This window comes from Scyliorhinus canicula, chromosome 3 (genome assembly GCF_902713615.1).
Source record: "Scyliorhinus canicula chromosome 3, sScyCan1.1, whole genome shotgun sequence".
Lineage (NCBI taxonomy): Eukaryota > Metazoa > Chordata > Chondrichthyes > Carcharhiniformes > Scyliorhinidae > Scyliorhinus > Scyliorhinus canicula.
In genome coordinates this window covers 85365454-85383392 of record NC_052148.1, presented here as the reverse complement: position 1 = coordinate 85383392, position 17939 = coordinate 85365454, and the positions used below count along the sequence as shown (strand labels likewise).

The 17939-nt window shown below is 44.9% G+C and overlaps 1 protein-coding gene across 7 annotated transcripts in view; it reads right to left on the bottom strand.

Moving 5' to 3' along the window:
- The window catches only part of LOC119962774 (NAD(P) transhydrogenase, mitochondrial-like), a 226657-nt gene that overhangs the window by 97089 nt on the left and 111629 nt on the right, over positions 1-17939 (bottom strand). For all 7 annotated transcript variants that reach the window (XM_038790844.1, XM_038790843.1, XM_038790842.1 and 4 more), the window contains 4 exons: positions 13798-14031; positions 5906-6066; positions 4822-5001; positions 332-491 (listed from right to left, as the gene is read on the bottom strand). In XM_038790844.1, the coding sequence (XP_038646772.1) occupies positions 332-491; positions 4822-5001; positions 5906-6066; positions 13798-14031 (735 nt within the window). The remainder of the gene's footprint in view (positions 1-331; positions 492-4821; positions 5002-5905; positions 6067-13797; positions 14032-17939) is intronic.

Sequence of the window (17939 nt, the reverse complement as noted above, 5' to 3'; positions counted from 1 at the left end):
ATTCAAATAAAATCAAAACCTATTTTGTGCATCAATGCCTCAGAATGAATTCAGACCAAAAGCAAAGGCTATGGACCAAACCCAACATGGTTAACATCATGTGAAACTCTATTCAAAATAAATCAAGTGGCATTTGGAAAGGTCTCATGCAGTTTCACATAGTATTTCTACATAAAGCAAGAATGACAGCCATAAAAGGTCACCCAACAGCATGGTCATTGACCACAGGAATTTCAAACCTCCCAAGCCAACAGCAAATCCCAAGTTTCCTTTTAATGATCACGTCAAACATCTTGAGACAAATAAGTTTACTTCTCATCTAAACACTGACCTGGAGTGATGATGATATCATTGGCCTCTTTGATCAACTCAACCGTTTGGTCCACATTGATTTCAGTGTGAGTGCCAGTGATTTCCATAGGTTTACCAATGCCAGTAGCTGCGGTACCATAACTACCGACAATCACATTGGCTAGAGAGCGGTTCATAGCCTGCAAATGAACGGTTAGCTCTATTAAGTTTTGCCACTTTTGTTTCATTTCTCTTTTTTTGTCGCTTCGTTACTGCACACGAATTTACTTAGTAACTTTATAAGAATTTTGTGGGGAACAAACAGTTGACACAACAGAGACTTTAAGAAGAGGAAATGCTGTCTGTAAATAAACGTCCTAGTATATGTGCAACAACAGTAGCCTGCCTCCCTGTGGTAAGCTTTTATCACTGCAACATCATGCACATATTCAGCAACAATTTGCATTAAAACTGGTCAGGAAAAATACATTTTCATTTCAAATGCTCCAAAATCTCCCCCCAAATTTAATCTTTTCCTTTTTAAAAACGGAAAGGATTTTGGGCTTTGGGAACAGGGTCAAATAGAAGACCCGACCTTGCACTGTGTCAGGAGCAGTCACCCAGCAGGGATTTATAATGAATTGGCCAATTTGTGGTCAAAGGGCACGCTCGCCACCCAATTAAGGGTGACAGGTGAGTTCTTGAAGCTAGACGGCCAACAGGAGGTGCCCTAGCACCTAGGAAGATGCTGCAACCTATCACTGCAGGTAAGGGTAAGAGCGAGAGTCTCCACTGTGAAGCAGTCTCTTGGGAACTTGCAAATTAAAGTTTTGAATGAAAAAATGTCCACAGCTGGCGGGCCTCATTGTGGAGGGGAGGCCTCTTCGCAGGATAACCTGTAGCAGTAACTATGGCCTAGTAGGTGGGGAGGGCCTCAAAGCCTGTTAGAGTGCTGTCTCTGCCAACACCTGTTCCCAATGCCTTGGGGGTCCTACGGATGGAAAATGACCCAAGAGTGCGATAATGCCAACACAACGGCATGCCAACCTGCATTGGGAAATTATGCACCTATGCGCTGCTGTTCCTGCACCGATAATTGGGTGAAAAATCTACCTCAGGCTTGTCTCAGAAAATAGGCCTATGTGTGATATTTGTGATTGTAAGCCTAAGCTGTAACTGGCAGGATCAGGGGACGTATATGCTTGAGAACAGAAAGGAAGAACTAGTCATTGTAAAGCTATTGAAATAGAAGCAGAACTGTAATTAACTGTAAATATCGAGTAAGATTCTGTCGAAAGATAAAGGCTAGGAGTAGGTAATAATAAGAAATAAAATCACTGCTGTAGAAAGGTCAATGGACGTCAAAGAAATTAAACGAGAAAGCGAGAAAAAAGGATAATCATGGGTGAGTAGTAGGTATGTGAAATGTACGAAGCATTCAAACACAACATAGAAGTTGCAGGCATTAGAAATGATAGTTAGAATGGAGAGGGATTGGGAAGAAAAAGAGAGGTGGACAGTAGTAATGATAAGCAGTTCCAAGAAATATAGAATCTCTATAATGCAGAAGGAGGCCATTCGGCCCATCGAGTCTGCTTCAGCCCTTGGAAAGAACACCTTACTTAATTAAGCCCATGCCTCCACCCTATCCCTATAACCCTCCCTAACCTTTTGGACACTAAGGAGCAATTTAGCATGGCTAATCCACCTAACCTGCAAATCTTTGGACTGCGGGAGGAAACCGGAACACCCGGAAGAAACCCACGCACACATGGGGAGAACGTGCAAACTCCACAAAGACAGTCACCCGAGGCCAGAATTGACCCCGGGAGCATGGAGCTATGAGGCAGGAGTGCTAACCATTATGCCACCGTGCCATATCTTGGTTATATCATGGCCACCAAAGTGTGGAGCTCAGACAAGCTCAGAGATATGCAAGTATAATAGGACAACAAAACTAGGTCATTGGATCTATGTGAAGACAGACAGGAATAAAGGTAACAAATGTAGTCAATGAATGAATGTGCTTTTTAGCCTGTAACCAGAATCAGTACATTTCCGACCCGAAGAGAGAACAAAAACATGCTTGATTCTATTCTAGGGAATGAAATGAAATGAAAATGAAAACTGCTTATTGTCACAAGTAGGCTTCAAATGAAGTTACTGTGAAAAGCCCCTAGTCGCCACATTCCGGCGCCTGTTCGGGGAGGCTGTTACGTGAATTGAACAGTGCTGCTGGCCTGCTTTCAAAGCCAGCGATTTAGCCCTGTGCTAAACAGCCCCGAAGTGGGGCAAGTAAATGCTGTGACAAGAGAAGAACAATTGGGAACACGCTGCTTGGTTCAATTTAAGAATAGAAAAGGCCGATAAGGAGTAAATGATGAGGGAGTGCTGGATGGGAAAAAGGCAACGCTCAAAGAGATTAAACAGGACCTGATCCAAAATTACTGGGTAGGAAAGTTAGCAAAGGGGTCAAAGATTAGCAATTGGAAATCTTCAAATAAGTGAATGATAGAAAACAACTGTAAACATTATTTGTTCAAAAGACGGATGCATCACGATGGAGTTCCATGGATAAAGAAAGATTTAAACCAAACTGAGTTTAAATGGAAGCATACAATAGAGATCAGGCTAACAAAGCGATAGAAAGCGTAATAGAGAGGTGAAATGGAGGTTCCAATGGCTAAAAAGGAATAATAATAATAACAAGCGCATAGTACATAGCTAAACTAAAAGAATAGTTTAGGTGAGGGTAAAGCCATTCAGGGATGGGAAAATAAGTTTAACTATGAATTATGATGATATGCTGTCAGTGTTAAATAAGCTTTTCTTAAAAAATACTGATTGAGATGAAAACATATCAACTACTTACCAACAGTGATTACATTTCAAAAAATAATTCATTGACTATGAATGCATATCCTGAGGATGTGAAATAATGCACAATATAAATGGAGCAACTGACAGAGCTAACTGCAGGAAAGGAATTTTGAAAAAAAATTAAGCAGAACTCAAAGTGGATAATTCACCAACATCTGAAGGCTGTTGAAACAAAGAAGGTTAGAGAGGAGAAATACAGGCTCTAGGTCATACTTCATCCAGTTCCTTACATCACTAAAAGCCAGTGTGCATGTAGAAAAACTAATCCAAAAGGTTAATGGAAAGCCAAACTTCACCTTAAGGGCATTGGAGCTCAAAGATATATAAATATCTAGTTTCAGAATACAAATTAAGAAATGTTATTTTCTCCTCCATTCCATATTTAATTCATTTCTTTTTCCCATCATTATCTTTTTCAGGTGCCTGATGATATCCACGAGTCCGCAGCATGGTAGCACAGTGGTTAGCACTGTTGCTTCACTGCGCCAGGGTCCCAAGTTTGATTCCCGGCTTGGGTCACTGTCTGTGCGGAGTCGGCACGTTCTCCCCGTGTCTGCGTGGGTTTCCTCTGGTGCTCTGGTTTCCTCCCTCAAGTCTGAAAGATGTGCTGTTAGGTAATTTGGACATTCTGAATTCTCCCTCAGTGTACCTGAACAGGTGCCGGAATGTGACGACTAGGGGCTTTTCACAGTAACTTCATTGCAGTGTTAATGTAAGCCAACTTGTGATAATAAAGATTTTTTTTTTTAAAAAAGGCCACTGGTTCATTTTCAGAGTTGTAACATTGCATCTGAACAGCGACCCTCTTCTCCTGCACATAAGTGTTCCACAGTCTGAAATGTGCATGTCTTATTGACAGAGCAGCTTGGAACAAGATAAAAGCAAATTATTGTGGATTCTGGAATCTGAAACAAAAACAGAAAATACTGCACAATCTCAGCAGTACTGGCAGCATCTGTGGAGAGAGAAGGGAGCTAATGTTTTGAGTCTGGATGACTCTTTGTCAAAGGTGACGGGGTTCTTTCCCCAGCATAGAGGGGAGCTTTGACAAAGAGTCATCCAGACTCGAAAGCTTAGCTTTGGAGTCTTTGGCATTCTTAAGCTGTGCATGATCAGTTGTTAATATATTAAATTCTGAGATTGATAAATTCTGTGGCACCAAGGGAATCAAAGAAAATGGGGATCGGGCAGGAAGCGAGAATTGATATCGGATTTTTTTTTTAAAATTTAGAGTGCCCAATTCACGTTTTCCAATTAAGGGGCAATTTAGCGTGGCTAATCCACCTACCCTGCACATCTTTGGGTTGTGGGGGCGAAACCCACACAAACACGGGGAGAATGTGCAAACTCCACAAGGACAGTGGCCCAGAGTTGGGATCAAATCTGGGACCTCGGCGCCGTGAGGCAACAATGCTAACCACTGCACCACCGTGCTGCCCGAATTGATACCGGATTTAAGCCATAATTGTAATGGACGTCGATGATGCTTCGAGGGGACAAATGGCCAACTCCTGCTTCTATTCCTTAAGTTTTTATTAAAAAGTTAAAGTTGATGTGATATAAGTGCAATATTGAAATGTAAGTTCTTTCAAATACTTTTCCTTTTGAGAAAGCAATATATGAAATTAAATGTAGAAATGCACCGCTTACCACACACATGATGTAGGAGAGGATGGCACCTGAGGAGCCAATCAGGGCACCAACAATAGTTAGCAGGTTATTGTTCAGCAAGAACCCTTCGGCACACAGGGCCCAGCCGGAGTAACTATTGAGCACAGTGACGACCACAGGCATGTCAGCGCCACCAATTGCAGCTGTTAATGTTACACCCTAAAGGAGGAGCAGACAAAGCGAGTACAAAATAACTTTCAAAATGCACAAAAATAAAAACTACCCCTGACAACACAACATTGGGAGCCTTGACTAACTCAGGAAAGAAGCAAAATTTTATAAGAGGATAACAAGAAATAAGGTTAGAGAAATCTTCCTTTTTAAAGTTTCTCAAACCTTGGATTTATATTATTTCACAGCCAAGAAAAAGCTAAAAGAAATGTGAAATCCCATGGGCGGCAGGGAGGTTGTCAGGTTCCAATTTACTCCAACCTGGTTGTGATTTCACACTGGGGTGAGCAGGGCCTCAGATGGGAAGCCCCCACTGAGGCCCTTAGGTGGCCACTCTATGGCCATGCTGTACTCTTTCAGGGGATGCAGATGTCACTAGCAAGGCCAGCATTTGTTACCCACTTAAACTGAGTGGCTTGCTGGGCCATTTCAGAAGGCAGTTAAGAGTTAACCACATTGCTGTGGGTTGGAGTAACATGTCGGTCAGACCAGGTAAGGACAGCAGATTATTCCCGAAAGGACATTAGTGAACCAGATTTTTTTTTAAATGATAACCAATGATAGTTTCATGGTCACCATAACTGAAACCACATTTCAGTTCTAGATTTATTTAGTAAATTTAATTTTATCAGCTGCCGGGGTGGGATTTGAACCCTGCATGCCCAGAGAATTAGTCAAGGCTATGGAATTACTACCCAGGGACATTACCACTGCCACTGTACACCATATACAACATAATAAGACTTATCCCTAAATTACAATAAGCACTTACCCCAAATAAGCATGTTTCTATTATAGGCCAAACAGAGGACTCTCCAATTTACCATCAGTCTGCAAGTCATTATTTCAGATTCTTACAAGTGCTATTTGCTTACTATTTTCTGATTCATACCATAACTGCAGAAAGAGCCGATACAGAACCCAAACACGCGATGCCAGTTGCATAGCTTGGGTCAATCATATAGGGAACTATTCCCCCAGCGCTGGCGGCCAATAGGCTTGCATTCAGAAAGTGGCGCCCGGGTAGAAGGAGTGGAGCTGAATTCAGCAAACCTGCAAAAAGTAAAAAAAGTAGCAATCGTTCAGAGCCAGTGCTTATGTTTCATGACGTACTTGAAGAATTCTCCCTCCAAACAGCTGTGGATGTTTGGTCCACTGGAATTTTTAGAATGAAATTTTAGAATGAGATTTATTTAAGCTAAGGGTAGGAACGATTATGGAATCAAAGATAGGTAAATGGAGGAAAGGTACAGATCAGCTTCAAGCTAAATAAATGCTGGTAATGGGATGGGGTGGCAAGGGTCCCACAGTCCTACTCCTGTTTCCATTTAATAATCTAATCTTTATTATTGTCACAAGTAGGCTTACATTAACACTGCAATTAAGTTAAAAAAGCCCCTAGTCGCCACATTCCGGCGCCTATTTGGGTACACAGAGGACAATTCAGAATGTCCAATAACAGCACGTCTTTCGGGACTTGTAGGAGGAAACCGGAGCACCTGGAGGAAACCCACGCAGGGAGAATGTGCGGACTCCGCACAGATAGTGACCCAAGCCGGTTCCTGGAGCTGTGAAGCCACAATGCTAACCACTGTGCTACCATGCCAGGCTATCTTTCACTTTCAAATCCTAATAAAAAGTAGTGGTTTCTACTTTTTATTTCAGGTTGCAAGCATTAATTTATTTTTATTTTTGGTAATATAAAGTAGCAGGGCTGAGGACGGGAAAGATAGAGTTAAAAAAAAAATAGCTTTTAAAACTTTTTTAGAAATTGTGATTTATTTCAAAACAAACATGAAAAGATCTCGACAGACTTTTATTGACAGACAACATGTCCCCATAAACTGGTATATTGCCATTTTCGTCTTTATTAGAGAGCTTTTATTTCAGTTTCAAAACATTTCTTTTCATCTCTGTTGCTGAAAGCATTTCATAGATCACTCTCTGAACATTGCACAAAGCAGCATTTAAAATAAACACTATTCTTTTTGACATTGGGAAGAAAATTATAATTTCACACAAGTATTGCCATTGTTTACAAAATGTGTCATTTTAATAAATATTCTATTTAGGTGTGCATTTCATAAGTAATTAACAGATTATGCCACAGGAAGATAATTCTTCGGAAAAGACAGGAGGACCAGATGGAACAGCTGACCAAATCGAAAACATTATTTTCTAAATGGGAAGATTCTGAGGAAATCAGAAGCACAAAGGGACTTGGGAGTCCTTGTTCATGATTCTCTTAAAGTTAACGTGCAGGTTCAGTCGGCAGTTAGGAAGGCAAATGCAATGTTAGCATTCATGTCGAGAGGGCTAGAATACAAGACCAGGAATGTACTTCTGAGGATGTATAAGGCTCTGGTCAGACCCAATTTGGAGTATTGTGAACAGTTTTGGGCCCTGTATCTAAGGAAGGATGTGCTGGCCTTGGAAAGGGTCCAGAGGAGGTTCACAAGAATGATCCCTGGAATGAAGAGCTTGTCGTATGAGGACTCTGGGTCTGTACTCGTTGGGAGTTTAGAAGGATGAGGGGGGATCTTATTGAAACTTACAAGATACTGCGAGGCCTGGATAGAGTGGACGTGGAGAGGAGCTTTCCACTTGTAGGAAAAAAATAGAAGCAGAGGACAGAATCTCAGACTAAAGGACGATCCTTTAAAACAGAGATGAGGAGGAATTTTTTTCAACCAGAAGGTGGTGAATCTGTGGAACCCTTTGCTGCAGAAGGCTGTGGAGGCCAAATCACTGAGTGTCTTTAAGACAGAGATAGATAGGCTTTTGATCAATAAGGGGATCAGGGGTTATGGGGAAAAGGAAGGAGAATTGGGATGAGAAAAATATCAGCCATGTTTGAATGGCGAAGCAGACTCGATGGGCCGACTGGCCTAATTCTGCTTCTGTGTCTTATGGTCTTAAAGCTTTACACTTGTGAAAATCCATATTTATATCCTGAAGAAATGTGGCAAAGGGACGAAACATTGTCAAAACTTCAAAGGACTCTCAGGCTGCATATTCTTTGTTTACGAGTGGTTAACAAACATATTGAGCACATAACATACCAGTTTTAGATGTGGTACTTCCAAACCTAGGATTAAAACCTAGATAAATAAGTTGAGGAGTATGAGGGAGAAAAGCACGACAGAGGAAAAATAGGGAGAAAGAAAGCAAGAAAAAATATTTTTTTACTCTTCAATGTGTTTTGGGCATCACAGGTTAAGCCACTGGTTAGCACGGTTGCTTCCCAGCACCAGGGATCTGGGTTCGAATTGTGGCTTGGGTCACTGTCTGTGCGGAATCTGCACATTCTCCCCGTGTCTGCGTGGGTTTCCTCCGGGTCCTCCAGTTTCCTCCCACAGTCCAAAGCTGTCCGGGGTAGGTGGACTGGTCAGGCTAAATTGCCCTTCGTGTCCAAACGTTGGGTGGTGTTGCTGGGTTGTGGGGATTGGTGGAAGTGTGGGCTTGGATAGGGTGATCTTTCACGGGCTGGTGTAGACTCGATGGGCTGAGTGGCCTCATTCCGCACTGTAAATTCTATGACTAATTCTCATCGCTCATCCCTAATTGCCCTTGAAAAGGTGGTGGTGAGCTGCCTTCTTAAACCACTGCAGTTGATGTGGTATAGGAACACCCACAATGCTGTTAAGGATATGTTCAGGTGGGGCAGCAAATAGGTTCGAGGGATATTAAAAACATTTCCAATTTAATTTTCTCTACCCTAATAAAAAACACTGGGGCCTGGTTGAGAGGTACCGGCCCATTAGTTTGCATTCCATTTTGAGAAATTAACTCAAAAAATGTGGGAGCTGGTTGTCCCCATTGTGGTTCCACATCTGGACCACATCTGGGTTGCTCGAGGAACTCAGCTCAGAGTTGATCAGCTAAATTCTGAGCTTCAAACAGTGCGACACACCAGGGAGGGGGAGAGGTACCTGGATTCTGTGTTTCAGGAGGCAGTCACACCCCTCAGGCTAACTACCTTGAATTCGGCCAATGGTCAGGGACAGGAGGGTATGTCTGCGAGTGAGGAAGATCGAGGAATCCTAAGTTCAGGCATGGAGGAGCCTCAGTTCCTGACCTTGTCCAACAGGTATGAGGTATTTGCTCCCTGTGCGGATGAGGAAAAGGGCTGTAGGGAGGATGAGATAGCTGACCACTGCACCGTGGTACAGGAGGCCATTCAAGCGAGGGAGACTGAAAAGACAAGTGGTAGTTGTAGGGGATACTATAATTAGGGGGACAAATAGCATCCTTTGTAAGCAGGACCAAGAGTCACACATGGTACGTTGCCTGCCCGGTGCCAGGGTGAGGGACATCTCTAACTGGCTTGAAAGGATATTGGAGTTAGAGGGGGAGGGTCCAGTTGTTGTGGTCCATGTTGGGATGAACACATAGGCAAGACTAGGAAAGAGGACCTATTTGGGGAATATCAGGAACTGGCATAGGGATGAGAAAAGGTGTGGTGCTGGAAAGAGGGCTTCCATTTCATGGGGCAATATTGGGACAGGAGGAATCTGTATCGGTGGAACGGTCTCCACCTGAACCAATCTGGGACCAGTGTTCTAGCGGAAAGGATAAATAGGGTGGTCGCAAGGACTTTGAACTAGCAAAGGCGGGGGGGTGGGGCAAAACTACAATAAGTATACTGGTTAATGGGAACCAGAGCAGCAGATCAGCATGTGAGGGAAGGGGAGGTTAATAGAATGAACAGGCAGGCTCCGTTTAACAATGGGTGGCATGATAGGACAGAGGTTAGCACTGTTGCTTCACAGCACCAGGGTCCCCGGTTCGATTCCCAGCCTGGGTCACTGTCTGTGCCAAGTCTGCACGTTCGCCCTGTGTCTGCGTGGGTTTCCTCGGGATGCTCCGGTTTCCTCCCACAAGTCCAGAAAGACGTGCTGTTAGGTGAATTGGATTCTGAATTTTCCCTCTGTGTACCCAAACAGGTGCCGGAATATGGCGACTAGGGGCTTTCCACAGTAACTTAAATGCAATGTGAATGTAAGCCTACTTGTGACAATAATAATGATTATTATTATAACTACAGGGGGTAAGAAAAAGTAAACAATTAAAATGTAAGGAGACTGTAAGAGTGAAAGTTGGGGATGAGGCTGAATGTTATCAGAGATTAATGAAGGTGATCAGGATATGTGAAAAGCATAGTGCACAAGAAAATCCTAAAAGGGATAGACATATCAATAGGATATATTTAAAAAACCTTGTACCTAAATGCACACAGTATTTGGAATAAGATCAATGGGCTGATGACACAAATGGGTATGATTTGGTGGGGATTACTGAAACATGGTTGCAGTACGACCGAGATTGAGAGTTAATTGTCCAAGGGTGCTCAGTATTCCGAAAGGATAGACAGGATGGAACAGGAGATGGAGTTGTTTTATTGGTTAAAGAGGACATCAAGGCTGTATTAAGAAATGATATTGGCACGGAGGGCCAAAACGTTGAATCAATATGGGTGGAAATAAAAAACAAGGGGAGAAACCCGTTGGCAGGAGTAATTTACAGGCACCCGAGCAATACGTCCAAAGTGGGGCATAGTATCAACCAAGAAATAATGTGGGCTTGTAAGAAGGGCACATATGTAACCATGGGTGATTTTAACATGTATATTGACTGGACTAATAAAATTGGCAAGGGTAGCCTCGAAGGAAATTTCATGGAACGTGTGAGAGATTGTTTTTGAGAGCAATATATTATGGAGCAAACCAGGGAGCAGGCTATTTTTGATTTAGAATTATGTAACAAAGAAGGGTTGATACTAGTCTTGTCGTTAAGGATCCGCTTGGAAGGTGTGATCACAGCATTTCAATTTCAGATTGAGTGAGAGAGGACAGAGTGCCATACTAGAGTTTTAGCGTAGGGTAGAGGTAATTATACAGGCCTGAGGAAAGAATTCGCCCAAGCAGCCTGGGCACAAATCATTGAGGGTAGGTTAGTTGAGGAACAATGGCTGTTTTCAGAGAGATATTAAACACCACTCAATTGAAATACATTCCTGAGAGGAAGAGGAATTCTAAAGAGAGAAAAACGTTCCATGGCTAAACAAGAAAGTCAAAGAGGACCTAAAGGCAAAAACTAGGGCATTCCATACTGCAAAAGCTAGTGGTAAGCTGGAGGGTTGGGAGAACTTTGGGGGTCAACAAAAAGCTACTAAAAATAGAATCAAAAAAGCACGAAAGGAAACTAGTAAAAAGCATGAACACTGATACCAAGAGCTTCTATCAGTATATAAAGAGGAAGATAAGTGCTAAAGTAAATGTTGGTCCTTTAGAGCAGTGCTTCTCAAAGTGTGGTACGCGTACCGGTGCCGGTACGCGAGCCGTCGTCTGCCGGTACGTGAAGTACTCCCAGAAAAGAAACACTTTCACACTTGCGCAAAGGTGAGTGCTGAGCTGGAGCTGGGGCTGGGGGGTTCCAAGGTTCCGTCCTCGTGCTGAGCGGGGCGGGCGGTGTCCTCGGGCCGTGCTGGGGGCTGGGGGGGGGGGGTTGCTTCCTCGGCCCATGCTGGGGGGGTTGCGTCCTCAGGCCGTGCTGGGGGCTGGGGGGGGTTTGCGTCCTCGGGCCGTGCTGGGGGGGGGGGGGGGGGTTTGCGTCCTCGGGCCGTGCTTGGGGGGGGGGGGGGGGCAATTATATTATATTATATTATTGCAAATATATCCATTATATTTGCAACAATATAAGATAATGTAATATAATTGCCCCTGCAATAAGATATATCTCAAAAACTTTTCTGGAGGTTCACATCCCCACCCCCCGAACCCCCAGCTGGATTGGCTTGTTTCCCTCACCGGTCCCTGGCACATTGAAAAAAAAAACTGCCGGTACGCCACATCAGATAGTTTGAGAAGCACTGCTTTAGAGGACGATACTGGTGAGGTAATAATGGGGAATACAGAGATGGCGGAGGCACTGAATCAATATTTTGCCTCTGTCTTCATGGTAGAGAATAATAAAAAATTTCCAAGAACTGCAGTTAATGCAGAGGAACTTAAGTAATAACCATTACTAGAGAAAAGGTATTGAATAAACTAATGGGACTAAAGGCAGATAAAGGCACATAAGGGGCAGCACGGTAGCATGGTGGTTAGCATAAATGCTTCACAGCTCCAGGGTCCCAGGTTCGATTCCCGGCTGGGTCACTGTCTGTGCGGAGTCTGAACGTCCTCCCCGTGTGTGCGTGGGTTTCCTCCGGGTGCTCCGGTTTCCTCCCACAGTCCAAAGATGTGCGGGTTAGGTAGATTGGCCATGCTAAATTGCCCGTAGTGTCCTAAAAAAGTAAGGTTAAGGGGGGGCGTTGTTGGGTTACGGGTACAGGGTGGATACGTGGGTTTGAGTAGGGTGATCATTGCTCGGCACAACATCGAGGGCCGAAGGGCCTGTTCTGTGCTGTACTGTTCTATGTCTCCGGGACCTGTTGGCCTGCAACCTACTGGTATTAAAGGAGGTGGCAGCAAAGATAGTGGATGCATGGTTATGGTATTTCAAAATTCTCTGGATTCTGGAAAGATCCCAGTGAATTGGAAACACGCTAATGTAACTCCTCTGTTCAAAAACAGAGAGAGGCAAAAAGGAGAAAACTATAGACTGGTTAGCTTGACTTCTGTGGTAGAGAAGTTGCTGGAATAAATAATTAAGGAAGAGATGATTGGGTTTTGCCCCTACAACCCAAAGATGTGCGGGGTAGGTGGATTGGCCATGCTAAATTACCCCTTAATTGGAAAACATGAATTGGGGACTCGCTTCCTGCCCGATCCCAATTTTCTTCGATTCCCTTGGTGACACAGAATTTATCAATCTCAGAATTTAATATATTAACAACTGATCATGCACAGCTTAAGAATGCCAAAGACTCCAAAGCTAAGCTTTCGAGTCTGGATGACTCTTTGTCAAAGCTCCCCTCTATGCTGGGGAAAGAACCCCGTCGCCTTTGACAGAGTCATCCAGACTCAAAACATTAGCTCCCTTCTCTCTCTCTCTCTCTCTCTCTAGATGTCACGGATATAGGTTGAGAGTGGTAGATTTAGAACTGAGATGAGGAGGCACTACTTCTCGCACAGGGTGGTGAATTTGTGGAACTTGCTGCCCCATAGTGCAGTGGAGTCCAAATCATTAAATGGTTTCAAGAGTGAGATAGATATATTTCTGATAAAAACGGGTTAAAGGGATATGGAGAATAGGTAGGGAGGTGGCTGAGACCAGGAAAGGATCAGCAATGACCTGATTGAATGGCGGAGCAGGCTCAAAGGGTTGAATTGCCTACATCTGCTCCTAATTCCTTTGTTCCTATCTTCCTAACTCTTTTAAAACCTGCCCCAACTCTATGAAAAATGTGGAGGAGTAGGAGATACATATCTCCGCAATGGAGCAGGTCAGGTCTCGAGTGCCAAAGGTGGGCTTTTGGCAGGAAGCAGCCCACACCATTTAAATGCACTCCCAAAAAATCGCACAGCCCAGGAATTCCAGAGTCGGGACCCGCCCATCATTCTTAAAAAGGCTCCCGAATCAAAACAACTCGATGAAAACCCAAGCCATCAGTTAACAAACCACAACAATCAACAAAGGAGCTGGATCTTTCACTCGCTCTATTTGGCATGTCTATAATCCTTGAAGCCCCGAGGTGAAAAGATAGCAAGTTATTCTGTAAAATCTCTTGGTCGGAATCAAAATTACAACAATCAATATTCTCTCTGAAAATCTGACGACTTTACGTGCCATAACACAATAAAGTACAACCTAATGATTTTGTACGAAATACAGACTCACCTTGTAATTTGCCGTAAGCGACAAGAGAGCCACTGAATGTCACTCCACCTATATAGGTGCCAAGGTAGGCTATGATCTTGGTCAAACTGGTTGCAGAGTCTGTAGTGAAGTGAGGATATTCCACCATGTACTCAGCCACACAGGTAAGCATAGCAGCTAAACCGACCAGGCTGTGGAAAGCAGCAACCAGCTGAGGGAGCTCCGAGATCTGCATACGCGTGGCAATACCCAATCCTGCAGAAAATGTTAGAAATAAGTTTCATTCACAACTACAGATTACCAAATAAAGAACTTGAGTAAGAACAAGCTCGGTTTATAGGCCACATCAATAATATTTTCATTGCAATCATTCTTTATGCCTTACACAACTGTGAGAAATAAACTATTTCACTCTAAAAGACCATTTTTTTTCTTAGCTATGAATAATTCAGCTTAAGTTGCACTTGTCAATTCATGCATCATAACCTCCATAAAACAATCAATGACTATTGTACTCACTTAAGCACTTGGGTAGTTTTTAGCAATGACCATCATCACTACAAGTATTTGCATAGCACCTTCAACATCCCAAGCATCTAACAATGGGGAAAGATGGATCGAGCAATAGAAGATTCAGGAGAGCTGGCTCATGCTTGGGCATCATGTAGATTTTACGTTTTACTTTTAATTTCAGTTGCGTATAGATGATGCTGCAGTGACAGTGAGATAGCAACAGTTGTGTGTCCAACAGGCTGATGTGATGAGTTTGTTTAGAGTCAGCATGCTTTTTTGTGAGCCAGTTTGCTTCTCATTTTCAGCCCACACCACTGGCTAGTAGCACTGCAAAAAAAGAGACCCAAATGTGTAAATTCCTCCCTGTCAGTACACAGCCTCTCCATCGGCAAGTCCTCAGCTGTGCCTCTTTGTGGCCACACACGGAAACTGTGTCCCTCACAGCCCCAAGTTAAAGCTTCAGAGGAAGTCGGAGGAGATTGACCCCCAGATATGCAGTGTGTAGGCCAGCGGCATGTAGACACGCCCTGGTATTCATAAACCAAACTCCCAGTTATCGGCAAATAGCTCCATTGCCTTGTGGATACCTTTGGAGAGTTGAACACGACGTAAGGGAGTGAACCCTGTGAACAAATCTGACATGGAGTCCAAAGGCGGAACAATGTCTAAATATGTCGGGCGGGATTCTCCGCCGGCGTGATTCTCCGTTATGCCGGCACCCGAGTGTTTCCCGACGGCGTGGGGCTGCCCCACAATGGGAAACCAAATTAACCGGCTGGTGTACCGGAGAATCCCGCCGGCCGGTCGGGGCAGAAATGTGGCACGGCGGGGCGGAGAATCCCACCCAGTATCTTTGCAAAAACTCCTGCAACCAAGCCGGTGCCAAACATAGCTTTTTGCATTCTGTTGGACTCAACTGGGGAGGTTGAGAGGAGGATCTTGATGTCTGGGTAGCCCATAGATTTTTCTCAGTCTTCCACCTAGAAGAGGATGTTCCAGTTTCACTGCAAAGCATTAACACAACATGGGGGAACGGCAGTCACAGGTAAAAAGCCCAAGTCGACTGGTGTAGAGAACGGGTGTTCACAGCTGTCTCTGACCATGATGTCCAACGGGTCAGCCACCATCCATCTCCAGTCAAGCAGCTCCAGACTAATAAGGTGCTGACACATCATGGTCATTGATGCTTTGAGCTTAGAACCTTTGTTCAACAATTGGACAGAATCCATTGAATCAGGCAACAAACAAAACAAGTGAAAAGAAAGATGCCAACTCTTCCATTGGCAAGCAGGAACCTCAGGACTAAGCAGTGATATAGCTTCCCTACAAGAGACCAGGCTTGCTGAGAGATAAAAGAAAAACATTACATGTTCTCCTGGCAGAAGAAACGCATGAGCAAAGTATAAGCTTCAATCCATAGAATCCCTACAGTGCAGAAGGAAGCCATTCAGCCCATCGAGTCTGCACCGACCCTCTGAAAGAGCACTCTTCTGAAGTTCATTCCATTGCCCTATCCCTGTAACCCTGTAAATTGATCATGGCCAATCCACTTAACCTGCACACCCTTGGGAGGAAACCAGAGCACCCGGAGGAAACCCACACAAACACGGGAAGAATGTACAAACTCCACACAGAGAATCATCCATGTCCGGAATCGAACTTGGGTTCCTGGCGCTGTGTTGCAGCAGTGCTAATCACTGTGCTATCCCTCAGGAACTCGATGCTTTCAATGACAGAATCTCCCATAGATTGTTCAGAATGCGTTCTCTCCATCCACTTCTTAACTCAAGCAGGGCCAGTTAACCTCATGAGTATCCATGTTCCAATGAGGAAGTGAACAAACGAATATGATGGGCAGTAGGACCCTGAGGGTAATGAGTTCACAGACAGAGAACAAAGGGAAAAAGGTTGTAGGGGAGAGAGGAGGAATAGCAAGAGGACAAAACGAGTGAGAAGGGAGGCACGGCCAGAACGCAGGTTATCAGGAGGTATATTTACTTCACTTAGGACCCAGAACGAAGGGAACCTGGGCAGCATGAATCTCTTCTACCAAATCTACCACTACATGTATGGCCAGAAGCCGGTTGTCTGCTACCCAAACCCCGCATTGGTGTCTAGGTTATTTTCCGTCTCACCACTTTGGGGAACTCCCCGAAACGGTGGCTCACTGACAGAGTTCCGAGCCACCGTCCGAGCAAGTTACTCTTCCTTCCGATCCGGGTTCGGCCCTACCAGCTATTCGCCTTCCCCCTCCTCGGGATAATTTCCACTCACAGTATGATAAGCTGCAATGGTGGAGGGCGTATATACCTAGCCCTTTCCCTTCACTCCCAATAGAGACTCCTGGTCGTGCGAGAATTGTTTCAGCAGTGAGGGGTACGGCTGTTTGCTGGTAGAGATGAAAATGAATATAACATGTCTGTTCTCCACTTGTACTGATCCAAAGTGTGGCCCTGACATCAGGTCAATGCGCCTGTTACAATGCCACTTGTGTCCCGCTGATGCCAGACATCCAGCTCCTTTGTGGCTGGGCGAATGTCTCTCATATCACTGTTGGAACTAGGGCTTTCCGCATTGCTAGGAGGCCTGAATGGGCGTTCCGAAGCTGGATGAACTGGGCTACTGGGGAATCCCTACTTCACCAATATACTGATTGTGATGCTAGCCTGTACACGAGGATACTATTTTTAATGGCACAGCGACCAATGTTTTGTCACCCCCATTTCCCCGCCGAATTGCTATCGGGACTCTAGTCCCTATTACGGTCCCTTGCCCCTCTGCGTGGATACTGCACCACCAGTTGGCATGCTGGGCAGGTTTAGTTATTTGTGGCCTTACCATCCTGGGCAACGAAACCTTGGGGGCCCTCGGGACAATAACCAAGGAATTATCTCAACTCAGGTTGTTTGCCATGCAGAACCGGTATGCTCTTGACTATCTTGCCTGCATCTTTGTGGGCCTGGCCATCCTAAAATGTGTGATAGGTAAAATGTAGGGTGCGATACAAGCCTGGGGGCCCTGGTAACGGCGCCGTGGCCGCTCCCTCCTACGAGGTATACCACGAGTCCGGTGGTGGCGGCTACCCTCAAGATCTGGGGGCAGTGGAGGCGACATAGGGGAGAAGTGGGGGACTCGATGGAGGCTCCGTTAAGGGGGAACCATCGGTTCGTCCCGGGGAACATTGATGGGGGATTCCAGGGTTGGCACAGAGCGGGCATCAGACAGCTGAGGGACCTGTTCATTGATGGGAGGTTTGCGAGCCTGGTGGAGTTGGAGGAGAAATTTGGGCTCCCCCCGGGGAACATGTTCAGGTATCTTCAGGTAAAGGCATTTGCTAGACGGCAGGTGGAGGGATTCCCTGCGCTCCCCACGAGGGGGGTGAGCGACAGGGTGCTTTCGGGGGTCTGGGTCGGAGAGGGGAAGATATCTGATATCTACAAGGTAATGCAGGAAGCGGAGGAGGCGTCAGTAGAGGAGCTGAAAGCTAAGTGGGAGGGGGAACTGGGGGAACGGATCGAAAATGGGGCATGGGCTGATGCCCTGGAGAGGGTTAATTCTTCCTCCTCATGTGCGTGGCTTAGCCTCATCCAATTCAAGGTGCTGCACCGGGCCCACATGTCCGGGTCTAGGATGAGTAGGTTCTTTGGGGG